Here is a 25,581-nt window from a genome sequence, read left to right on the forward strand (position 1 = left end):
GGCATTTAGACTTTCTATTATTGGGGTGTTAAGAACTTAAGATCATGAAATGAATCCATTTTGCAAAAAATATGAAGGCCTATTTGTCTCTTAAATTTATTTAGGGTAAGTTAATAAATTGTATTTGAAAATTTATATCTTTGACAAAATTTTTTAAAAAGATATTAATCATAAATAAGTCTCTAAATAATTTAAAAATATGATAAAAATAATATCATTTAAATTTATAAGTAGTAAAAGATTTATTCATTTGATCTAAATTTTTGTGTAAACATTTAAATAACTATTTAAGAAGTGTATACAAAAAATCAAAATAAAATTTAATTTTTAAGTTCTTAAAAAATATTTATTTTTTTTGTATTTAACAAAAAAAATAAAAAAATATTCAGTTAGCATAAATGATCAAATTTTAAGAATAAAATATATTTTTTTAAAAAAAATACTTGTAAATAATTGTATTAAAATTTCATTTTTAAAACCTATTTTTAAAATGTATATATAATATCTTACTATTTTTATTACATTTTAAAATATTTAAAAAATTTATTTATTATTTGTATTTTTTGAAATTATTTTCTTTTTTATACCATTTTTTTGGTGTCTAGTTTTTTATAGCATTTGAATTTGAATAGTTTACCTTTGGAACTATCATATTAGATAAGGATTAACCGAATTTCCTCATTTTAAATTTTAAAGTGGTGATTTCAAGGTCTATCTTTTTAATTAGTATTGAGATATTGGTGCTATATGAACGAAGCATTGCCGCAAAAAACACAGAATTGTAATCAACCCTTCTACTCTGCTTGCTGAGAAAAACCCACTGTCACTCTCTTGAGCTCTTCCTCTACATTTTCCACACAGAAATCAAACATGAGGTTCATTTTCTTCCCTTCATGTTGTTTGGTTCCCGAGAAAGTGCTTGAAAAACAACATTTATCAATTTATATATAAATGCTCTGTTTGCTTCATTCATCTATGCTATCTTCATCCTTTATTATTGTTATGAATTCCGTTGAGCTTCAACTTGTGTTTTTTCCCCCTCCTCCCACCTTATCGTTTCTTAAAAAATAAATTTAGGGTTTTAGGGGGATTTAGCTGGAGAGAATGCAACCTTTGATTTTTTATTTTTATTTTAAATCGTCGTGCAGGTTGTTTGTGGTGTTCATCAGTTGATTTTAGGGTTTAGGTTACCTTCCCACTCACCATTTTCTTTTTTGTTGATTTCATTTTAAAACCAGGGCCACTTTTACTTGAATGCTATTTTTGTTTGCTCTGCATGTATCATAGTAAAATTTTTATTTTGCACCGTTTTCAGTGTGTGTTTTAACAAAAGGTATCCTGAAGATGTTTACAGTTCTATCATAACTTTGATTTTCCTTTTATTTGAACTTTCAGCTATATAGTTGGTGTTGCAAATTAATTATCTGGCAGAGTGGTGGTGAATTATATAATCAGGGGAAAATCTAAAATCAATGTTGTTTCGGAGTAGAATTTCTGACCTAAATGTTGATCAGCATGTTTCTATTTTCTTTTCACACTTGAGTGCTATCATGTTTTATAGTTTTGCTTCACAATTTTGTGATTGTATTGAATATTTTCAGTATTGGTGCAATTTTGTATGACTGTTTTTACAGCTACTGTATCAATGCTGTATTGACCAAGTGATCTTTTGTTGGTGCCTGTTATTGGCATTTGATACTTGTATATTGTGTGAAGAACTGCATATCCTGTGTTCTTGTGGCAGCGGGGGCCTTGGGATCACTATACTGAGGGAAAATTAGTATTTTAGGTCCCTAAATTCCTTTGATATTTTAAAATGCAGCCGCCATCCTCCTGTCAAGTGGGCTCAGAGGTCTGATGAGGTATACATAACTGTTGAGTTGCCTGATGCCCAGGATGTGAAGCTTAAACTGGAGCCAGAAGGAAAGTTTTACTTCTCTGCGACCACTGGCGCAGAAAAGATACCTTACGAAATTGACATTGACCTGTTTGACAAGGTTGATGTAAATGTAAGAACTACCTATTCCTATAATTGTTCTGATAGAGTGATAGTCATATCTTTACACAATTGTGTATTAATTTTGTATTCATCTTTCTTTTCAGAATAGCAAGGTTAGTGCCGGCTCGAGAAATATCTTCTACTTAGTGGCAAAGGCTGAGGACAAATGGTGGGACAGATTGTTGAAGCAAGGAGGGAAACCTCCTGCCTTTTTGAAAGTTGATTGGGATAAGTGGGTGGATGAAGACGACGAGGTGGACGAAGACGGTAAAAGTAAGTGATTCTGCTAAAATTTCTCAGGATTCGAGTTCAATTTTTTTTTTAAATTTTCTGCCAATGTTCTCATTTGCATATTGTCTTTCAGTGGGAGCCGATATGGACTTTGGCAACTTCGATTTATCTGTATGTATCATAACTCAAGATAGTTTATTACTGTAGTACTTTTTTTTTCCTGTTTTGATGAGTTTCTAACTCGCTTATTAAATTGTTATCCAGAAATTGAGTATGGGTGGAGGTGAGGAACTGGATACCGAAGCGACCAACAATGCTGATGGTTAGAATATCTTGCTAAACCGGTTTAAACCCCATGAAATTGGTGGTGGCAAGCTCACTGTTGTTTTCGTGATTACTGCGCTTGTCTATCTCTTATATTGCCTTCAAATTGGTTTATGGTTTGGTTTAATTGGTCTTTTTTTAAACATAGGACATCATGAGATTGTTTGTTTTATGTTGCTGATTCCTCTTTGGGTCAAGGGTTAGTTGTTGATGTCGGAATTATGATTGATTTTCTTTTCAGATGATGAGAGCGACACCGAAGATGAGGTAACAGGACAAACATCAATTGATAATGAAGCTGACACAAAAGAGAAGGTGGATGGCAGTCCTAGTGCTGCACCTGAAGCTAAAGCTTAAAAATTAGGAGACGGGAACCTTGTCGTAGTAGCTTTCATTGTAAAGACTTGGGAGACTTCTTGTGATCTTAGGTTGCTGACATGTTTACTCTTTCAGCGTTTTGACATTTGGATTCTCATCAAGAGAAGCTAAGTATATAGGAATTGGCCATACATAGTATCTTCAGAGATCAGACAGTGTTATGTGTATTTGGGTTGGGGATGGTCGGTTTGGAAAAATTCTTCGTTTTTGGATAAAGTAGCTATAAGAACAAATATGTTTACGCATTGACCTTTATAGTTGATTTTTGAGCCAATCACACTGTTTTTATTCTGGTGCGGCACAATTTTGAATTACCTGATTTAATTGTGGAGCAGCACCTTGATTTATTTATGGCATACGAAAGAATTGAAGAAACAATTGGTCAAATGTATTTCTTCTCCAGCATCACTTAAATTTCTTGATTAATGACTATAAATGACCATGATATGGTTAATATACTTCAAATGTTGAAAGCTACTAACTTGGAATAAGCTAAAAATTACAGAAAACACCATATCAGTTATCAGTGATTCCATAGTCACCAGTTTTAGAAATTGAGTGTGTTGTGCGGGATCAATTACAGTATCAACCACAAACACAATACTAATTACAGAAACAATACAGCTCACACCAAAACAGCAATCACAACTGCCTCCTTCACAAAACTAAAGATATCCCTGATCTCCAGCACTTCTTGTGAACTGCAAATGCAAGACACAAATTGCCACCCCATAAGCTGTAACATATAAAGAAAAGATAGTCTCTCATCTGCATGTAGTGGCCATTAGCTCTCAGGCATCCTCAGCTGCACCACTTCAGATGGTGGTCTCAGTGTGCAAACCATTTCTCTTGTTTTTCCGAAGTATACCTGAAAAGATTGTTGACAAGATAAAGTATATTAAGGTTGCATTATGGATTGAAATTCTAAAGCAAAGGACACAACTCTTGAATTGAATAACTTCCTGTGATAATCTGAACAAGGAAAATAAAAGTAAGCTAAACTATTGAGTACAGCAAACATGCAGCTGAATTTTCTAAGCAGAAAGTACCTGATCTAGCGAGTTTCTCAGCTTACTCTCCATTTCTTCAATCATCCTTCCCATGTTAGAAAGATGTCCATCAGCAACTGATAGCCTCATATTCATCTAAAACGTAGGAGGAGAAAAGGCATGACTTCAGCAAAAAGCAAGGAAAGTGCATGTACACACAAAATTACACTTTTTGGATTAGAATTACTCGGGAAAATTCTCTTTGCAAAGATTTCCTATCATCATTGCTTCATTAAACAACAACCATGTAACTCTTAACTGGATCTAATCTAATGTTTAACATGAACAAGTTCTAATAGAAATTACCTGTCGCCTAATTGATCCAGACAAACTGAAAGTACCCGATGATTCATTATCTGTAGTCAAAGTCAGCATAACCGTACTGGTTAACCGATAATTTGTGTTTTCGTCCTCTGGTCCCACCTATATTAACATAATTAAGAGTGTGACTGAAACTACTAAAATCAACTTGCAATATATATAAAAACTAAAACTAGAATAAGAGTTTTTTTTTTTCAGTTTTCCACTGGTCATTAGACAACATCTATGAAAGCTTAGTCTTAGACCCAGCATTTTACCTCTATAACATGTATAGCATCCCATGCTCCTTCCTCTAGATAGCCCCGGCGACCTTGCCCTGTCTTCGAACCATCTTAAATAATGGAAACTTCATGTTAGAAAAAGATCAAAAGGATGAAAACTAGTCAACTATAGTCCATTAGAAATTAGAATGTAATCAAATAACAGGCTTACCTTTCTTTATCAGAAAGCAAGCCACGAAACCATCATTGTCATCTTCCCATACATAAACTGATGAAATGCCACCTTCATAATATCTATGACATTATCCATTAATGGTGCATGTTGTTTTAAAACAATATACATAATAAATAAGTAAATGATTACATTCAGATAAGTAGCATATTTCTTGGTTTTCTTTCACATGAAACAGAAGTATGGGAATAAGTTGCTAGATAGGAAAAAAAATCCTAACAAGACATCTTGAAAACACATAAACCAAAAAAGACGTGGTAAGTAAAGGACCTCACTGGTCACGATATATTGCAAAGATATCATTTGCTTCAATTTCAAGGTTCCTCAACTCTAACGAAGGGAGGGAGCCATCTTCAAGTGGTGGATGGTATTTGTTCGACCAAGGTGATCTGCAGAAAGGAACAGGATAAAATAAGTTTAGCATTGTCCTTAACCTTAACTAAAAACTATACAAATTAACAGAGAAAACAGAAAGGGAACACTTCATCAGAACCAAATTACAGATCTGCAATCTGAAGTGAACTCTTTAGCCATAACCATCTAATGAATTAGCTACTTGTATTGATCATTTGATCTCCATTTCAGGATTAAGTTGTGCATAAATATACTGGCCAAAAGATAACAAACTGAAACTGATTTTGCTCAAAGGAAATAAAATTCAAGATAAGAATACCAAAGAGAACGAAAGAAGCATGATTCACAACAAAAGACTTAAAAAACACAATGATAACAACACAAGCAACAAGCATAGAAAATCAACCTGTAAGAGTCAGCATCTCTATTATATTCACACAGGATGAATTCCTTCCCACAGTCCACATCACACATAACCTGCATTGCCATCAGAAATTTTAGAATAAATAAATAAAAATAAAAAATTTGAAAAACAAAATGGCCACACAAAAAGTTATGGATAAATAAATAAACTTTTAAAAAAAGACACTATTTTTGTCACCAAACCATTCTGCAAACTGATCAAAATCCCATTTCCCCTGTAATTTTCTGCACCTAATTCTCAGAATCTAGAGAGAGAGAGAGAGGGTTACCTGAAGGGGCTGATCAACTTGAGAGAGGAGATCGGAGGAGTGATGAGGCATTAGGCTGAGAAGCGCAGAGAGAGCCGTCTCTGTGTGCTTTGGCGGAATCCTCCTCATCAATCCCATAGCTGCGTCCATTTTCGGATTTCCCAACAACCACCACAAGCAACTTCTTCTTCTTCTTTCTCTCTCTTCGGTTTCTCTCTCTGAAGAGCGAGAACAATACGCAGTGCAGTGCAAAATCAGAATTTGGCGTTTTATGTTGGTTAAAGAGATTTTTGTTTGGAGCCTGGTGTTCTTTTCTGATCCGACTTTCCCTCCATCTATGCCTCTTTTCCCTTTTCCGCAAATCTTATATCCAAAAACAAATTAATATTCAAATGCAATGAAATTTACTAAATTATTAATTTAAAATTTATATTGCAGGTAGGTTAAATGTAATTTTTATTTTATTTTATTTTATTTAGAGGTTATGTTTTATCACAGAATTATTATTTAGAGATAGTCATTTTTAGTTCTCTCAATCCTCTGTTTTATTTTGAAGAATAACAAGAAATGACTAAGAAATAAAGGTTTAATTAATCTATTGATTTTTATAATTTTATTAAATTTTTAATTGAATTTTTATATTTTTTAATTGAATTATTATATTATTTTTAATTTTATAATTAAATTTTTTATGTTAAAATATTAAAATTAACAGAATATTTTTTAAAAAATATATATAGTTAAAAATTTAATTAGATTTTTAATAATAAATATATTCAATTTGTAAAAAAATATTCAACTAATTCTAATATTTTTGTATATTAAAAACGATCTAATTATAAAATTAAAAATAATATAAAAATTTAATTAAAAAATAAATAAATAGATCTAATTATAAATTTAGTAAAATTACAAAAAATTAGTGACCAACACAATAATAATAATAATAATAATAATAATAATAATAATAATAATAATAATAATAATAATAATAATAATGTGTATAGATTTTTCGTTCATTGATACGATTTGGCATCTCATATTAGGCCTTAAATTTAGCTATTCCTTTTCATTATCCAGAAAGCAGAAACCATAATAAGCCAGTTTGTAATATAGTAATTATTTTCAGAATCAATTATAAGGCACTAAGAAACCGCCATTCTTAATGCTTAATGCGAATAACTTTGAAGTGTGAACGGTCATGTCTTCAAATTTGTCTCAATGTGAAGCAGACGGTCTTTAAAAATTATATACTCAACAAAAAGATGTGAGAGAGAGACGGAGAGCGTGTGAGGAGGGGAAACACAGGGGGGGAAGATCCTAGGGTTTGGAATCATGCAGAGTATCTACAATTGGAGTTTGAGTCTTTCTCTCTGTTCGTCGATAATCTACCGAAAGATATATCAAAAAGAGAACTTTTTCATATGTTTAAGTGGACAGTTAGAATAATCGACATATACTTGTCGCGAAAGAACAAAAATGGACAGATCTATCTATTTGCGTTTGTGCCGTACACTACTAAAGGAAGAGCTTTAAAAGCTATTGCAGATATGAACGGTATGGTGTTGAGAGACAATATAGTGTTTGTCGGAGAAGCGAAGTACAGAAGGGGAGCGGTGAGCCAGAATACAAGGGGCAAAAAAGTAAAGGACACCACCAGGGATGATGATAGACGAAGCAACCCACAGACAAGGAGTGTGAAAGTAGCAGAATAGCGAATGGTAAGGCAGCAGGCTGATGGCAACCTCAAAGATCCAAATAAAAATGGATGGACAAAGAAGGTAGAAATACCTATAGTTAATGAGAATGTTGTTTGGCTACAAAGAAGTATCGTTGGAGGTACGAAGCTGGCGATCGATTTTAATGCACTGCAGCAAAAGATTCATAACATATTGCCAGGTGTAATACATGTAAGGGAACTGGGAGCATATAAAGCAATGATAACGTTTGACTTTGTGCTCAGTGCTGAAGAAGCTTACACCTTTAGAATGAACGATTTATTAAAGATGTTTTATGTGGTATGGAGATGGGACGAAATGGAGAGAAGTGAGTCTAGAAGAGTTTGGTTGGAGTGTTTTGGAGTCCCATTACATGCATGGTCAACAGTCACTTTTCGCAGGATTGGGGAGCAATGGGGCGAGGTGGTGGAGTGCGATAAACTGACAGAATCATGTAAATCATTTAGCGTGGGCCGAGTACTGATTGATACGTGTGTCTTTGATATGATTAACGAATGGATATACATTACAATAGGTGCAAGTGGATTTGACATCCTTGCAAGAAAAGTGGGGGGAGAGGTATATCAAGAGGAATGCTTTCGGAAGAGTGAGCATGTGACAGCGGATAGGTATATAGCAGATAGAGGAGGGTTGCAGAATCAAGAGCTTGGTGGCACTCTGACCAAGAGTCATAAACGACCGGAGGTGGCTTGGGACCAGGTGGCAGTACTGATATCGGTGGACAATAGGTCCGTTGAAGAAGAAAAGGGCAGATTGGTAAATTCAAGTGTAATGTTAAATGAATGGAATTTTAAAAATTCAAATCCTCAGTATGGAAACGATAATTATGCTGCATTGAAGGAGGCTGAGGATTCTCAGGGATCCTTTCATATTAATGGCAAGGCAGATTCGGAGGAAACAACATCTTTTGATTATTATCCACGTAACGGAAGCCAAAGCTGTGTTGGTACAAGGTATGATTATGGGCTAGTAGTTACCAGGCCCATTAAGGGTAGCAAAGGAAACGGACCTAAGGGAGCTAAAGGGGAAGTGTTGGCCCATTGGAATAGGGCTTCCAAGGGTTTCCGGGTAGCAGCTGACCCGGCTTCCTTGCTGACTCGGAATGAGAAGGAGAGGCTAGTGCATAGTTCAGTCATCGCGGCACGCCCATCTTCGTTTGCAGCTGATCTTGGAATGTGACACAGGTGGGAGGATAGCCACGGACAACCCAATTCGACGGCAGGGGAATTCGCCATCTTGTTGACTCGGCAAGGACATCAGTTGCAGATCGGTGCTGTGGCGAGAGAGCAACCTGGTCGGGTGAGGGATGCAGGGGATGTGGTGAGAGAGCAGCCTGGTCGGGTGAGGGATGCAGGGGATGGATCGCGACAAGTTATGGATGAGATTTCTGGCCTGCAGCTCGCACCGGAGGAGGCCACACGGGAGGCGGAGGTGGCGAGGCTTGCGGGAGGAATGGGTACCGTTGGGGAAACCTTGAATGATGAGGGAGAAAGAGGGCGGTGGAGGCAGGAAATGGAGAAGCGCACAGAATCGACCCAGGAACAACGACGCTACGACTCGCAAGAGAGAGTGCGGCTACTTGAAGATGAGGGATATGGCATTATGATGGGTTGCAAGGCATCAGAGGAGGATCAGCACTCGAGAGGCGTTACAGGGTTGGGACCGGAGGATGGGGAAATCATGATGGAGAGCGAGGAACGGGGGAATGGCAGGGAACAAGATGAAGAGCATGCTATCTGTACACACAATCAGGAACAGAAAGGGGAGCTGTCATAGATGGTGGCACTAATGTTCATAATGAAAATCAAAGGCCGAGTTGGGAAGAGGAGATGACTGAGAATAAAGAGGCTTGAAAACTAGCTGTAGAGTCAGGTGCTCAATGCAGTGGTGAGGAGTATATTATGGCCATTTTGCAGGAGCAGAATGAAGCGATTGCTCTGAAGCGAAGACATGCAAAGCAAAAAGAAAAAGTTCGACGAAGCAGGCCAAAAAATTGAAAGCAGGTGTGTAATAATTTTGTGATATGATTTTAAGTTCCTGGAATATTAGGGGGTTGGGAGGTAATGGAAAAGTTAATATGCTAAAGAATTTTATAAGTAAGCTTAGATTGGATATGCTGGGTTTGATAGAAACAAAGAAAGAGCTTGTGACTAAATTTGATGTAGCTCGTATCTGGGGAAGCAAAAATGCTTGTTGGGAGTTTGTGGGTTCCATTGGGGCCCTGGAGGGTTATTATTAATATAGGATGAGGCGGTCTTTAAATTGAATAATTGCTATAAAGGGGATGGATGGCTCTGTGTAGAAAGGGTTGTGGTAAAGGATAATTTTCACTGTGCTATTTGTCTGGTGTATGGACCACATGAGAGAGCTGAGAAGGCCTCTGTTTGGGAAGAATTTTGTTATATTACAAGGCTGTGTCAGGTGCCGTTTTGTTGTTTGGGAGATTTTAATGAAATTTTGCGTCTAGAAGAAAGAAAAGGAGTGACTAGTTTATCAGCGTCTGCGGAAGATTTTAAAGTGTGGATAAATGATATGGAATTAACTGATTTGGCACTAAATGATCGTAAGTATACATGGTTTAGAGGGCAGTCGTGCAGTCGTATTGATAGGTGCCTAGTGTCTTTGGGGTGGCTTGATGAGTACCCGAAATTGCATCTTAGGGGAGGTCCAAGAGGTTTATTGGATCACTGCCCATTGATTATGGAAGACAGCAGAAGACTTGATGGCCTAAGACCATTCCGCAGCTTAGACTCCTGGTTCACACATGAAGAATTTTTGAGAATGGTAAAGGAAGAATGGAGGGAATCGGGTGATGTACACTTCTTAGAGAAGATGAAAGCGCTGTCAACACCACTGCATAAATGGCATAAGCAGCATTTTGGGAATATAACTGAGAAGATAAAGAGGTTTGAGGAAGAAATACAGAAGGTGGATGATATGGTCAGTAGTAGTCGGTATGATAGTATAATGGAGGCAAGGAGGAGGGCGCTTGTGAGGTGCTGTGAAAAGTGGTATGTGAGACGGGATCTACACTGGAAGCAAATATCTAGATCTCGGCATGCTACTGAGATGGATAGAAACACAAGATATTTCCATAATATAGCTTCGGCGAGAAGAAGAAATAACAGGATTGAGTCCTTGGTTATCCATGGGAGGCTAGTGAGGAATCAACCAAGAATTAAGGCTGCGGTTCGGGACTTTTATAAACGTCTGTACCACCAGGAACATTCTCCAAGGGTGAGCTTTAGGGACGGACTAGTTAATCGACTAGAGAGAGGAAGCTGAAGCCCTAGAGGTGCTATCGTCAGTGGAAGAAGTGAAGAAAACAGTCTGGGAGTGTGAATCTTCTAAGGCTCCAGGAAGCGACGGGTACAACATGAATTTTATAAAAAAGTGTTGGAATGAAATTGGAACGGAGTTCACTGCAGCTGTTATGTGTTTTTTCGAGACAGCAACATTACCAGAGGAATCCAATGTCACATGGGTAGCGTTAGCTCCGAAATTCGTTGGGGCGAAGGAGATAAAGGATCTCAGACCTATCAGCATGGTGGGGTGTGTCTACAAAGTCATTTCTAAATTGTTGACACAAAGAATGAGGAGTGTCATGCCAGGTTTAGTTGGGAAATCACAGAGTGCCTTTGTGAAGGGGAGGAAGATACATGATGGAGCTTTAATCGCATGTGAAACAGTGTAATGGTTGAAACTGAAAAAGAAGGCGTCAGTAATTATTAAACTGGACTTTCAAAAAGCCTATGATAGAGTTAAATGGTGCTTTATTGATACCGTGCTAGAGAAGATGAGCTTCGGTAGAATATGGAGGTCATGGGTTAGGGAGTGTGTCAGAACGGCTTCTATTTCTATTCTGGTTAATGGGTCTCCATCGAAACCCTTCAAAATGGAAAGGGTGCTTCGTCAAGGTGATCCGTTATCACCGTTCTTGTTTGTCTTGGTGGTAGATGTGCTTAACAGGATGATCGGGGAGGCGGTAAGGAACGGTCGAATCTCTCCACTCCTAGTTGGTCGGGATAATATATAGCTATCACATTTACAATTTGCTGATGACACTATATTATTCTGTTTATCGGATGAGAAGACAGTCAGAAACTATAAGAGGTTGTTGAGGTATTTTGAAATGATGTCTGCCTTGAGCATTAATTTTGAGAAGTCCAACTTGATACCAGTGAATTGTAGACAGGAGTGGGTTACCCAAATGTGTCAGCTATTGGCTTGCCAGGAGGCGGCCACGCCGGTGAGGTATCTTGGCATCAATCTAGGAGCGAACCCGAGGCTGGTAAAGACTTGGAAGCCGGTCATAGACAAGGTGGAAGAGAAACTCAACTTGTGGAAAGCAAAAGTCCTTAGTAAGGACGGGAAGCTGGAAATCATCAAGTCGGTAATCAATAGCCTGCCAATTTATTACCTGAGTTTGTATAAGATGCCAAATGCGGTTGCAAGAAAAATTATCTCGTTGCAGAGGAGGTTCTTCTGAGAGAAGGATGATGGGCGACCAGGCATTGCTCTTGTTAAGCGGGAGTTGATCCTAGCCCCAAAGAAGTTAGGAGGGTTGGGGTGGGTGATGCAATGGTACACAATACTGCACTACTGTTTAAATGGTGGTGGCGGTTCTCTAAGGAGGACTATCCTCTATGGAAGAAGGTTGTATGCTCCTGTAATAACATGAACCCAAATCACCTGTTGTCAACTCAGACATTACCGAAGAGGGGGGGAGGGGAACCGTGGAAAGACATATGTCAAGTGCCAATAAGGGAGCAACATGTCAAGTAGAAGATGATTGATGGCCTAGCTATGGAAGACCCACTAGATTTTGGGAGGATACATGGTTACAAGTGGGAAAGCTGAAATACTCCTTTCCGAGACTCTTCTTGATTTCAAACCAAAAAGGATTAGTGATCGGGGATTGTGGGTTCTGGGATGGGATAGAGTGGGTTTGACACTTTCAATAGAGAAGGAAACTACGCCAATGAGAGACAGATACTTTGAACAAACTGCTTCATGTGTTGCAATCTGTTAGACTGATAGTGGATGTGCAAGATAGAATGGTGTGGAAATTTGATAAGGAAAGCGTTTATTCTACTAATTCATTTGTGCAGGTTTTGCAGGAAGAAACTTTGGATGAGGAGCTTCTAAGATTAAGGTTCACAAAGGAGATATGGAAAGGTCTAGTTCCGCCTCGAGTGGAGCTATTTGTGTGGTTTGTATTGGTAGGCCAGGTCAACACAAAGGACCGACTTAGTAGACTGGGAATCCTATAACAGAATGATGTGGTGTGCGTGCTGTGTAAGAAAAAAGTTGAAAATTTACAACATTTATTTATTACATGTGAGTACTCTTGGCAGGTGTGGTGTGCTTGGATCTCGGCGTTTGGACAGACATGGATTGTCCCTGGTACGTTGAAAGAGCATTTTGAGAGTTGGAGATCCATGCCAATGAGAAAAGAGAGGCGCAAGTATTGGCTAGCTGGATTCTTCTCAGTTATATGGATTATTTGGCTACGCAGAAATGATGCCATATTTTACTGTAAGACAACAGGAATTGGTGACTGTGTAGAGCAATCATTTTCATGTGCTAAAGAATGGTGTTGTAAATAACTCATGTTGTTAATGGCTATGCCGGAGATGACATAGGAATTGCTATGCTTTTTTATTCTTGTATTTGTTTACATTGCTCCACTTGAGTGTTGAGCTCTTACTTTAAAAAAAAAATAATAATAATGATGTGTATAACTTTTTTTTTTTGTTGAGTCATGAAAATGGTATACTTTCAAATACGGTATTTTGTATGGTCGTTTGTGGGGTATCCGACATGATCTAGCTAGGACCGAACTTGGGTTAGTTATTTATGTGATTATAATGGGATAGTTTTCCATTATAAATTACAAGATACTATATCGAGATCTTTAGATCTTATTTAGGCAGTAGTTAAATTGGGTAGAACTCTTTTAAAATGAGAGAATTAATAAAGTGACAAAGTATAGAGTTAATTATTTTTAAATTCAGATAATAAAATTTATATATAGTAAAAGTTATAAAATTAATAATAATTAATCTCTTATATTATTTTATAATTTTTTTAAAAAATTAAATTCATTCAAATTACTCGTTATACGAACAAATTGTGTATTTTATATTGGAAGTCCTAAATTGTTTTTAGCTATCCTTTTTTAGTTTTTATTTGAAAAAAACAATTTGAATTTATTGTACGTTTTGAAAAATAATTTATCTTTAAATTTTTATTCATTTAAAAATTAAAAAATAAATAAAAATTCTGATCATTACTCTAAATAAATATATTTAAGTCAAATATTTATAGTGCAAATTTTTGTGCAATGTAGCTGTCATCCTAAAACTCGAACTTTGTTTAAAAAACCCTAAACTTTGGATGGATGGTAGGGTCAACTAACCCTAACCAATCATTATTGATGTTAATGGATTGCATTTTCAATTTAAATAGTTGGCGTGAAATGTATATCCCTTCCAGTTCATACATATACATGATAACAATTAACAAGCATAGGGCCATTATTATTATCTTATCCCACCAATCCACCATCATCGAGGAAAAGGTAAGGAAGGGATTTAAGTTGTTTAGGGAATTCAACCTTTTTCCACATGCTGAATTGTCGGTTTGGAGGAGTTTGATTGAAGCCTTCAAGGCACCAAATATTGGAAACATGGACAGGCAAAGTATTTTAGAAGTAGCTTTTGTCTTTTTTCTTTCTTTTCCTCCTAAAGTGGTCATAGGCTCATAGCAAGTTTATTTCGACTAATTTTTTTTTATATGAAAAAAATATTGGTGTTTTTATTAAAAATGAAAACTCCGCCTATGTTATACTTGCGGTACATAGCCGGTTTCAAGCCTGGATAAAGGAGGAGGGTTGTGTTAGGTCTTCGGCAACCAACATAAAAATATAGCCGAACCCTCATGACATGAATCAAAGACATTATTGCGCTAAAGCTAGGTCGTTGCCCGGAAGCAACGCGCCGTATGGCTCGAGTACGGTGTCAAAGCAAGAGCCGCTGCATCGGTGCCCGGATGTAGTGTTAAATGAGCAAGGGTTCTCGCGTTTTCGTGAACGGACGAGGGTAAATAAGCTAGTTCACAAAGTAAAAGGTAAAGGTCGAAGCGACAGAAGGTTGAGATTTGGGACATGGAACATAGGCACTCTAACAGGAAAGTCCATGGAGGTGGTGGATACCATGACAAGGAGGAAGATTAACATTATGTGCCTACAAGAAACGAAATGGGTTGGTGCAAAGGCTAGGGAGTTGGATACTTCTGGTTTCAAACTTTGGTATACAGGAAAGGTGAAGAATAGGAATGGGGTTGGAATAATTGTGGATAAGCAGTGGAAGAAGGACGTAGTGGATGTCAAGAGGGTGGAAGATCGGATCATCTCTATCAAACTTGTGGTGGAGGGAGGTGCTTTCCATGTGATTAGCGCCTATGCACTGCAAGTGGGTTCGGACGAACAACACAAGATAAGGTTTTGGGAGGATCTAGAGAGTTTGGTTCAAGGCATACCTTTGGGAGATAAGATTTTCTTAGGAGGAGATTTAAATGGCCATGTTGGGAGAGAAGTGACTGGATATGGGAGTATTCACGGAGGCCATGGTTTCGGGGTGATCAATGCCGAGGGTAAAACTATTTTGGACTTTTCCTCAACCTTTGATCTTCTCATCGCAAATACATGTTTTAAAAAGAGAGACGAACATCTTATAACCTATAAGAGTGGCATGACAAGCTCTCAAATCGACTTCTTCTTGTTGAGGAGAGTCGACCGGAAATTTTGCATTAACTGTAAAATTATCCCGGGAGAGAGTTTGACAACACAACATAGGGTGCTCGTCATGGATTTCCGCGTTGAGCAAAAGTTGAGGAAAAGACATCATACGAAGAACCCAAGGACGAGGTGGTGGCGGATGAAAGATGAGGAACAAAGAAGCTTCCTAAGACGGGTAGGAGAAGAGGCAAAGTGGGATGGAAATGGAAGCGCGGAAGAGATGTGGAGGGAGATGTCAGAAGTTATTAGAAGAACAGCAAAAGAAAGTTTTGGTGAATCTAAAGGAATAGGACTAAGAGACAAGGAGTCCTGGTGGTGGAATGCGAGTATACAAGAAAAGATAAAGATAAAAAGGGGATGCTTCAAAGAGTGGTCTTTATGCCGCAATGCAGATAACTGGGAAAAATATAAGGCGGCTAAGAAAGAGACAAAAGTGGCTGTAAGTGAAGCAAGAACAAGAGCATATGAGGGTCTCTACCAGTCTTTGGGCACGAAAAAAAGAGAAAAAGGTATATATAGAATCGCAAAGAGCCGGGAAAGAAGAACGAGAGATTTGGATCAGGTTAAGTGCATAAAGGATAAGGATGGAGAGGTGTTGGCTCAAGAGGAGAAGATTAATGAAAGGTGGAAGAGCTACTTCTACGAGTTATTTAATGAGGGACAGAAGACTCTTCCGAGCCTTGGTCGTTTATGCACAAGGGAAGAAGATCAAAACTTTGACTACTATCGAAGGATTAGAGACTTCGAGGTAAAAGAGGCTCTAAAGCAGATGAAAAATGGCAGGGGAGTAGGACCTGATAATATCCCGATTGAGGTTTGGAAGGGTCTTGGAGAAAAAGGCATCAACTGGTTAACCATGCTTTTTAATGAGATTTTAAGGTCTAAGAAGATGCCTGATGAGTGGAGAAAGAGCACCTTGGTACCTATCTACAAGAATAAGGGGATATACAAAGTTGCGAAAACTATAGAGGGATTAAGCTTATGAGTCATACTATGAAGTTGTGGGAAAGGGTGATAGAACGGAGGTTGAGAAAAGAGACACAAGTAATAGAGAACCAATTTGGATTTATGCCAGGCAGATCTACCACTGAAGCGATATACCTATTAAGAAGGATGATGGAGAGGTATCGTAGTAATAAAAGGGATCTACATATGGTGTTTATTGATTTGGAAAAAGCGTATGATAGAGTACTAAGGGATGTCTTATGGAAGGTTTTAGAAAAGAGGAGAGTAAGGATCGCATATATTCGGGCAATTAAAGATATGTATGATGGGGCCACAACTAGTGTGAAGACTCAAGGTGGTGTGACAGAGGAATTTCCTATTGGTATATGATTACACCAGGGATCATCCTTAAGTCCATACCTTTTCACATTAGTCTTGGAAGTACTCACAGAGCACATCCAAGAGCCTGTGCCATGGTGCATGCTTTTTGCCGATGATATCGTCCTTATGGGAGAGTCAAGGGAAGACCTAAATAAGAAGTTGGAGTTATGGAGAGAAGCTTTAGAAGTGTATGGTCTGCGCATAAGCCGTAGCAAGACGGAATATATGGAATGTAAGTTCAGTCTGAGAAGGGAAAACCCCAATATAGAGGTGAAGATTGGAGAAAACACCCTACGAAAAGTTAAAAGTTTTAAGTATCTTGGGTGCATCATACAGGACAATGGAGAGATTGAACAGGATGTAAATCATAGGATCCAAGCAGGTTGGTCAAAATGGCGGAATGCATCTGGTTTTATATGCGACAAAAAAGTGCCTTTAAAACTTAAAGGTAAATTCTATCGCACCGCTATAAGACCGGCTATGCTGTATAGTACGGAGTGTTGGGCGGCTAAAGGGGAGCACGAACATAAGCTGAGTGTGGCAGAGATGAAGATGTTGAGATGGATGAGTGGTCATACGCGATTGGATAAAATAAGGAATGAAGATATAAGAGAGAAAGTTGGAGTTGCACCAATTGTGGAAAAGATGGTTGAATCGCGTCTCAGGTGGTTTGGACATGTGAGAAGAAGACCGATAGAACATCCAGTTAGGAGGGTGGATGAGATGGAAGATGAACAAAGGGCGAAAGGCAGAGGAAGACCTAAGAAGACCATTCATGAGGTGGTCAAACGAGACCTACATGTAAACGGTCTCTCTGTAGATATGATACATGACAGAGTACAATGGTGTCGTTTGATTCATGTAGCCGACCCCACTTAGTGGGACAAGGCTTTGTTGTTGTTTTGTTGTTTTTATTAAAAATGAAATTATTTGGTGTAATTACAGGTGAGTGAATTTTGCAAGTAAGAACTCAACACGCAAGATGCGTGCTGGACACGTGTCAACACCTTAGCAACACGCAGGATGCGTGTTGAACACTTTTTTTATACATCTACAATATTGTAATACACTTCAAATATCAATATTCAACTAAAACATCATCTTTATCTCCATATTAAAAATAATTTCTGGTTTATTTCCACATGGATTGAATTATTTTTTTTCATAACGGAAATCAAGCAAAATTTGTAGTTTTTTTTCCATAAAAGTTTCAAGTAAATTCAACATTTTCCATAAAAGTTTCAAGTAAATTCAACATTGAGCATCCTCTCAGGAACTGAACACTAACTCTAAGCTCTTCCGGTATTTGTATACAAATATTTATAAATCAACTATCAAAAGACAATTTTAAAATGGTGATTATTTCAATAAAGTCATCTTTATATAAAAAGATATTGTGAACTATTAAATAGTTTGACATATTTGACTAAACTATCTAACAGTTTACAACATCATTTTGTCTTTATGGAAGTAGCTACCTTTTAAAAAAGTATCTAAAATATATAATTAGATCCGGCATAAAATTGAAAGCTGAAAGTGTCAAAACCAAGCAAACTGTTGTTCACCTGCATTCAGTTAAGGTCATTACTCATTTCAGTTAATCTCATTTGACTCATTTCATTTACTCACAAGAATGAAAGATTAAATACAACAAAGTGCTAGTATCCAAGTAAATAGCAGGTTAGGGTGAGTAATTTTGCATCAACAATTGATAATTAATTATCTTTGGCTCTTTTGCTCACAATAAAATCTCGGAGGGGCTTGAATAGCCCAGATAAAAAGATTGCAATCTACATCAGAACTTTCAATTAGGAAAAAAGTGATCACTTGATAATACAACCTATGTAGGAAGGCCTACAATGTTGAGATGAGCAGTATGAATATGATCTTCATGTTTTGAGTTGAATTTGGAGCGGCGCTCTTCATATGATGCTGCATTTAGTTCAGTAAGAATAAGTCAGTAAACAACATCTGGTGTGAAGCTTACAAGAACTAAATTCATAAACATTCCAGACACATGCATTTGAGTAGATTTCTATGCAAACTTTAAAATATGGGTGACCGAAACTCACGCTCAGTTGGTCGCAACATAATAGGGACATGTGAAGGTTTCTTTTTGATTTCTCGAGTAGGTTGATCTGGAAAAGGATCAGTTATCAGCATTAGACCACTGTAAACACAAGGAATACGATATTAATTCGGGAATGCATTTTGCTGTACCTTCTGATAAAGGCACATAATTAAGAAGTGCCTCATGAAAGATAGCAGCTTCAAGCTGGTAACTTTGGCATTCGTTCACCAAGTGTGCACGCAGTGCTTCTCCAGAATCTATATACGAGACAAATTAATGAAGTGATAGTATCAAATTTCTCTAAATAAAATTCACAACTAGGCAAGCGAAGAAGAAAAATTTGAAAGACGATGCATCTCCAATATGCTAACTGGTACTGGACTTCTAGGAAGAATCCAGTGAAACAGCAAGTCACCATGTTCCGTAATCTAGGAAAAAATCAGAACTACCTGATGAGCATATAAACTTAATATCTTCAAATTCACATGACTGAAGAACCAATGGAACCTCCGAAGCCATGGTGTACTGAGGTTTCCTTGGGATACTAGTAGTGTCCAGTAGCATATCAATTACCTACAAAATTTAAGCAGTGAAGTGTTTAGCTCAAAGTACTAAAAAGGATGAACATTCCTAGGATCTAAAATTGGCTTCGGCAAGTAAAATTGGAAAATGTCATATAATACACATACGGCCATCAGTCATCTGACAGGAATGGCTTTACTGGACACACTTAAAGGACGAACAAGGCAACAGCAAAACATAATTTTAAAGTGATTTAGTTGAGAGTTTTAGGTACCCACATTTGGAGATTCCAGGCCTTTGCCAATCATGAATAGAACAGCAACCATGCAGCGAACCTGGTGCCATAGGAAAGCACTGCCTCTGATTTTAATCACCCAAAGTTCATTATCACCATACCTGCAGATAAACATGAAAATGATGCACAAACTTCAAGCCCAAAAACACTGAATTCTGAAATGAAACAGAATTAGGGTTCTCTCCTCGTATTACATAGGGTCTACCAATTGCCAACAAAAAAGTCTCAGCTTGTTCTACATCTTAGATTTTTATCCTATGTTTTCCTAACCTTAGGATCCACTCACAAACACACAAACAAAAACACATATAAGGGTCAGAAAAATTGTCTACCAATCTTAACCTCACATCTGTGGGAGACATCTCAAGTGATGTGATATTCCTCCTGTAGTTGTGCACATTTGCAGCATCCATTTTGCAAAAGTTTCTAAAGTCATGTTCTCCTATCAATTTCTTCCCGGCGCTCTCCATTGCCTAATGGACATGAACCAAAGAAAAATGTATAAAATTCACAATTTCACATGTCTATAGGAATCAGAGAAAAGGCGGTTTTGATATCTAAAAAGATTGCAAAGGGGTAATGTTTTCCTACCAGGATATTCAAATTTTCTTTCCAAAAGAAGTATTTATACTGCCTACTTAAACAGCTGAACCTGCATCCACAAATAAGCAAGGGACATGATGAAAAAATACTATAATTCAAAATATCAAGCTTAATTATTTAATATTTTAAAATTTGATTTACTGCAAGCCCGTTTCAATTTGAAGGGTAAGTAAATGAAAATATTCCAGCTACTTCATGATTCAATAAATCTGTTAGAGTATGAACTTCACCACAATAGTATGGTTTACCTAACCATATCAAACCTACTTCCCCAATCAGTTGTTCCCCGTTGCTCTCAAACTCAGTATAACTTGATATTCATATAGAAAATGAAGTTAGAGATACAAACCTTGCATGGAAATTGACTGGAACAGGACACCAGCCCATAATGCGAATATCATTTGGAAGGACTCGATTGAGCACCCTCAGATAATCAATTTCCCCTTCTGCAGTTTAAAAAAGAAAAAAAATATATTTGTTTTACAAAATGGGGGAAAAGAAATCTGTACAATTGTCAAACTGTTATAGTTATACAAAATAGTCAAGAGCATGGTTCAATCATCAATGATCAGAAAACTCCCAAAAACCCATAACATAAAAAACATTATAAAGAAAACCTGCTAAAAGCATTGAACCCAAACCTATTACAACAAAGCAGCCTAATAAGTAATCCGGTTGGTATCTATGCTGGGTACAAAATATGTTAATAAGAGGTGGTAAGAGGAAGGGAAGAAATCAAACTTCATACACCAATAGAAATAACCCTATGCCATCCACATAAAAGGTTAATGTTAAGACTTTAACTGATGTTGTAGTCAGATATATATAGTTTGGTTGTATGCTTAACACTTGAAAATTTAATTTCTAAAGGTATTAATTAGTAAATCCTGGGAAATTTTTATGGAAAAAATTGTTTCATGGTGATATCAGATCCACCATTAAATGTCTACTTGTGTAAGCTCTAAAGATTGTTCTGCTAACCATATTGACTTTCTAAAGCAATTTCTCCAGAACCTACATCATTTGCTCCAGATATCTTGAGGTTTGATCTTAGGAAAAGAGCTATCACCTGCATCAAAACGTTACCAAATGAGAGAACCAATAAAGTAACAAGTTATTAATAGATCACATAAATCCACAAATCAACAGCATAATAGTCTTAATCATAATTAGAAATTTGATGCTGATACATCCTCTTAAAATAAAAATAAAAACTCGGATAGGGTGCCAAGGAAGGTCTTACGGAAGATTTTGGAAAGGAAAAGAGTAAAAATCACATATATTCGTGCAATTAAAGACATGTACGATGGGGATACAACTAGTGTGAAGACTCAAGATGGTGTGACAAAGAAATTTCCTATTAGTATAGAATTACACCAGGGATCATCCTTAAGTCCATACATTTTCACATTAGCCTTGGAAGTACTCACATAACATATCCAAGAACCTGTGTCATGGTGCATGTTTTTTGCCGATGATATCATCCTTATGAGAGAGTTAATGGAAGACCTAAATAAAAAGTTGGATTTATGAAGAGAAGCTCTAGAAGTGTATGGTCTGCACATAAGCCGTAGCAAAACGGAATATATAGAATGTAAATTCAGTCGTCGAAGGGAAAACCCTAATACAGAGGTGAAAATTGGAGAAACGTTAAAAGTTTTAAGTATCTTGGATGCATTATACAGGATAATGGAAAAATTGAACAGGATGTAAATCATAAAATCCAAGCAGGTTGGTCAAAATAGCGGAGTGCGTTTGGTTTTATATGTGACAAAAAAGTGTCTTTAAAATTAGAAGGTAAATTCTATCGCACTGCTATCAGACCGGCTATGCTTTATGATACAAAGTGTTAGGCAGCCAAAAGGAAGCGTAAACATAAGTTAAGTGTGTGTCAGAGATGAAGATGTTGAGATGGATGAGTGGTCATATGCGATTGGATAAAATAAGGAACGAAGATATAAGAGAGAGAGTTGGAGTAGCACCTATTGTGAAAAATATGGTAGAATCGCGTCTCAAGTGGTTTTGACATGTGAGAAGAAGACCGACAGAGCATCCAATCAGGAGGGTAGCTGAGATGGAAGATGGATAAAGGGTGAAAGGCAAAGGAAGACCTAGGAAAACTATCCATGAGGTGGTCAAATGAAATATACATGTAAATGATCTCTCTGTAGACATGATACATAATAGAGTTCAATGGCCTCGTTTGATCCATGTAGCCGAACCCCACCTAATGGGACAAGGCATCGTTGTTGTTGTGACAAAAACTCAAACAATTTGAATTATCAAGGATTGCATGATAAAACTATCATTGTTTCTAGGGAAAGTAAGATATCCTCCAAAAATGAAAAGGCATCAGACAAAGGAAAAGATAGGAAAACAAAGTAGTGAAGGACTGAAAGGAGCTCTTCAGTCCCTCTGTATAGATGCTAAAGGAGTTTCCTAGAAGAAATCACATATGAACTCTATAAATATCTGTGAATCTCATTCAAGCCAAATACATCAAAGGATAGCATATAAACGTCAATGTATTAGTCATAGTAAACAGAAAGCACACTCCCTTTCTTCTTCCCCCTTTCAACATTAACTTACTTGTCCAACAGAGGAAACACCTTTGTCTGTTCTACCACATCTTGAATACTGTGACTCCTTCCTGTCACCAACCAAAAGCCTAGTTTTCTCTAAAGCTTTGAAAATTTCAGACTGCAAAAAAATGTTCTAAGTTAAATAAAAAATAAAATCGCACAGTCAATGCCACGCTGATATTTTTTTTTTTAAATAACTATCCACATGGTGTACATCCAGAACAAATAAAAATCTTTATGAGCATCGGATGTTTTGTTGTTAGTTCTCGATCAATTTTTTTTCCCCAGAAAATTCAGAATTATTTTCTTGTGTATCTGCAACATAACAAACCTCAACAGTAGGTTCCATTTGTGCCTCTGAAGCAAAACCATAGTACCTGTATTTAGCCAATACCAAACTGTTAAAATGCCTTCATATTCATTATCACATGAAATCTATATGTTTCTAATTCAAGGAATACAGGTAAAAAAGTGAAATAAGAAGAAGGAAAAACACAAAGGTTATACATCCAATGCTCTGAGGATGTACAACTTATTAAAACAGCTGTCTTTTCAGTAAAGATGGGCAAATTGTCCAGAAAAAACAAGGCCAGATGTAATAGTGACGATACATATACCTTTTTCCAAAGTACATAACTTTTAAAGCTACATATCTCTTGCTGTGATGACTCATAAACCTCGAGTTATAGCCTGCACCAAGATGCAGAAGTTAATTCGAAATGCCAAATTGTTTTGCTAAACTCATCTTGCTCATGAGATTAAAAACAAATTAGGTCCTTTGTCATTTAAATTTCATTACAACCTACAACTTGTGATGTGGAAGGGGCAAACCATGTATACAAATCAATAAATCGCTGAATTCATTAAGTCCATTAAACACAGCTGAGGCATTTACTGAAGAACAGAAAGTGAAGCTTTCAGTTTGCAAGTTAATTTTTATAAAAAATTTCAAGCCATCATGTGTTTGAAGAAAAGAAGTAAAGCCTTGGAGCAACCATTGAGCTTTGAGGTCACCCATTCAAGCCATGGAATCAATTACTAATGCATTCAGGCTACTCCTTGGGTGCATCCCTTTCATTGATCTTGTGTACTAGGTGGCCATGTGTTTGAAATAAACTTAGGATGTAGAAAAAGAAACCTGGCACATTTTCTATCTTTTCTCCTGATTTCCTGTTGCCTTTTCTCGATTTTGTTTCTTTAGCATCAGTGCCATGTAATTTCTTCTCCACCTGCTTCATATTTACACAAAATTTCACTCACTTTTATTCTTTTTTTCATAGGTGATTTCCTTTTTCGCAATCACTTCTCTTTGTTTAGTATTTCCTACATGAAAACTGCCACTAGCTCTAACTTCCCAGGAGACTAAACAAAGAGCAAACTTTAAAAAAAAAAATGAAACAATTTACTAGCTAACCTCTTGAATTTGACAATTAGCAAGTTGAGATAACAGCCTTGCATTCTCAGCCTCTAATTCCTGATTTTATAAACCGCAAATCAGTTAAAAACACACACACACACACACACACACACATATTTAGTTGCAATGTTGATTCTAAGTCCAGAATTCCAGATTAAACCCTCATCCCAGCAGAACTATTGAAAAAAAAATAAAAAAATAAAAAAATAAACATAACATAATATCAGCAAATCCTTTAGCTCAGTTCACTGTTTTCATATCTAAATGTCTACAAAATACAATGATATCTTAAGTGGGTCTAAAACTACAAAAAGAATTCCATCTATCCGAGATGACACTCATGAAATATTATTTTCCTGAAAAATAGAATCGGAGTTGAAAGGAAATACCTTGACCCTGGCCTGCAAAGTGGCTATGAGGTCACTGTTGTCACCACCATTCAGTTGCGTCGCCATGCTTAAAGCACAGTTAGAGTTATGTTAATAGTGGCAATGATTAAAACGAAAGAAACCAAACCAGAGCGTGTAGGTTTGGTGCAGTTTCTGAAGCCTAAACCGTAACGGGAACCAATCTCCGCCGCTTCTTGTTTTGTTTCAAATTTCTGCACACTGAAAACAGAAGCTGAGAAAATTTGTGAATTACAATTTACAACATCGTTTTCGAAAATTCCCCTTTGAATGAAAAATGGGTAAAGTGGTAAACCGACATTTTTTCACTCGGAAAATTCTTATCGTTGCAAATTATTTTGTTGAGAAATCAAAGGTCAACACGTTTCATTTAGGGGGGTGACAACATTCGGCGGGAATGTATTCTCTCAATTATTAAAAGAAAAATATATGGAAGCAATTTTTAATTAGTTAAAAATGAAACAACTTAATTAATTAAGATGTCAAACAGCGTTTGAATGCTTATAATCCGGATTTGAATGCTGGAGAGAGTTCGGGTTGGTCGTGGGGTGTGGCATCTTCTAGACTTTACTCAGTTAGGAGTGGGTACAGTTGGCTAGCCAAAAGAAAGTTTGACTGGAATGAGCATGATAATTGGTTGTGTGTATGGCGACTGCATATTCCTGAGAAGTACAAGTTCTTGATTTGGCTCAGTCTTCATAATGCTATTCCTACGGCAGAGTTTCGTTTGGGTCGTGGTTTAGCTTTATCTAGCACCTGTCATCGGTGTCAGAAGGGTTCTGAATCAATTCTTCATTGTCTTCGGGAGTGCCCTAGTGCCAAGGAGGTCTGGAACCTTTTAGGCCTGTATTCAGATAACTCAAATTTGCATGATTGGCTCTATAGAGGTGCAAGGAGTGAAAATATTTTTCTTTTCTTTTCGACCATCTGGTGGATTTAGAGAAGCAGGAATCATGACTTATTTAATATAGATGATTCATGGAGTGCTAGTAAAGTGGTGAGTTTGATTCGTAGTTCAGTAAGGGAGTTTCACACTAT

General features: G+C 37.0%; 3 protein-coding genes across 9 annotated transcripts; 1 reads left to right on the forward strand and 2 right to left on the reverse strand.

Moving 5' to 3' along the window:
• The first annotated feature begins 641 nt into the window (after positions 1 to 641).
• LOC112776113 (co-chaperone protein p23-1) lies at positions 642 to 3,206 on the forward strand. 2 transcript variants are annotated; one of them, XM_025820117.3, is made up of 6 exons: positions 642 to 875; positions 1,823 to 2,009; positions 2,104 to 2,272; positions 2,364 to 2,401; positions 2,495 to 2,552; positions 2,796 to 3,206. In XM_025820117.3, exons 1-6 carry the CDS (start codon positions 871 to 873, stop codon positions 2,909 to 2,911), a joined length of 573 nt encoding a protein of 190 aa, XP_025675902.1. In that variant the 5' UTR covers positions 642 to 870; the 3' UTR covers positions 2,912 to 3,206. The 2 variants fall into 2 exon arrangements, with proteins under 2 accessions (XP_025675902.1, XP_025675903.1); XM_025820118.3 differs by having other exon boundaries at positions 693 to 875; positions 2,495 to 2,513.
• A 104-nt stretch (positions 3,207 to 3,310) lies between these two features.
• On the reverse strand, positions 3,311 to 6,179 carry LOC112776112 (F-actin-capping protein subunit beta). Its single transcript, XM_025820116.3, has 8 exons — positions 5,802 to 6,179; positions 5,516 to 5,586; positions 5,031 to 5,144; positions 4,735 to 4,817; positions 4,560 to 4,633; positions 4,288 to 4,404; positions 3,982 to 4,077; positions 3,311 to 3,800 (listed from the first exon to the last, which is right to left on the reverse strand). Exons 1-8 carry the CDS (start codon positions 5,928 to 5,930, stop codon positions 3,717 to 3,719), a joined length of 768 nt encoding a protein of 255 aa, XP_025675901.1. The 5' UTR covers positions 5,931 to 6,179; the 3' UTR covers positions 3,311 to 3,716.
• A 12,058-nt stretch (positions 6,180 to 18,237) lies between these two features.
• LOC112777047 (uncharacterized) lies at positions 18,238 to 25,019 on the reverse strand. Of its 6 annotated transcripts, none has more exons than XM_025821327.3 (15): positions 24,526 to 24,929; positions 24,134 to 24,193; positions 23,858 to 23,948; positions 23,337 to 23,409; positions 23,051 to 23,096; positions 22,727 to 22,837; positions 21,119 to 21,206; positions 20,487 to 20,583; positions 20,126 to 20,186; positions 19,877 to 20,007; positions 19,518 to 19,635; positions 19,167 to 19,290; positions 18,867 to 18,974; positions 18,719 to 18,784; positions 18,238 to 18,578 (listed from the first exon to the last, which is right to left on the reverse strand). In XM_025821327.3, exons 1-15 carry the CDS (start codon positions 24,589 to 24,591, stop codon positions 18,487 to 18,489), a joined length of 1,332 nt encoding a protein of 443 aa, XP_025677112.1. In that variant the 5' UTR covers positions 24,592 to 24,929; the 3' UTR covers positions 18,238 to 18,486. The 6 variants fall into 6 exon arrangements, with proteins under 6 accessions (XP_025677112.1, XP_025677111.1, XP_029151713.1 ...); XM_025821326.3 differs by having other exon boundaries at positions 23,858 to 23,951; XM_029295880.2 differs by lacking the exon at positions 23,858 to 23,948 and having other exon boundaries at positions 24,526 to 25,019.
• Positions 25,020 to 25,581: the final 562 nt, after the last annotated feature.

The sequence above is a fragment of the Arachis hypogaea genome, chromosome 19 (assembly GCF_003086295.3).
Source record: "Arachis hypogaea cultivar Tifrunner chromosome 19, arahy.Tifrunner.gnm2.J5K5, whole genome shotgun sequence".
Taxonomy (NCBI): domain Eukaryota; kingdom Viridiplantae; phylum Streptophyta; class Magnoliopsida; order Fabales; family Fabaceae; genus Arachis; species Arachis hypogaea.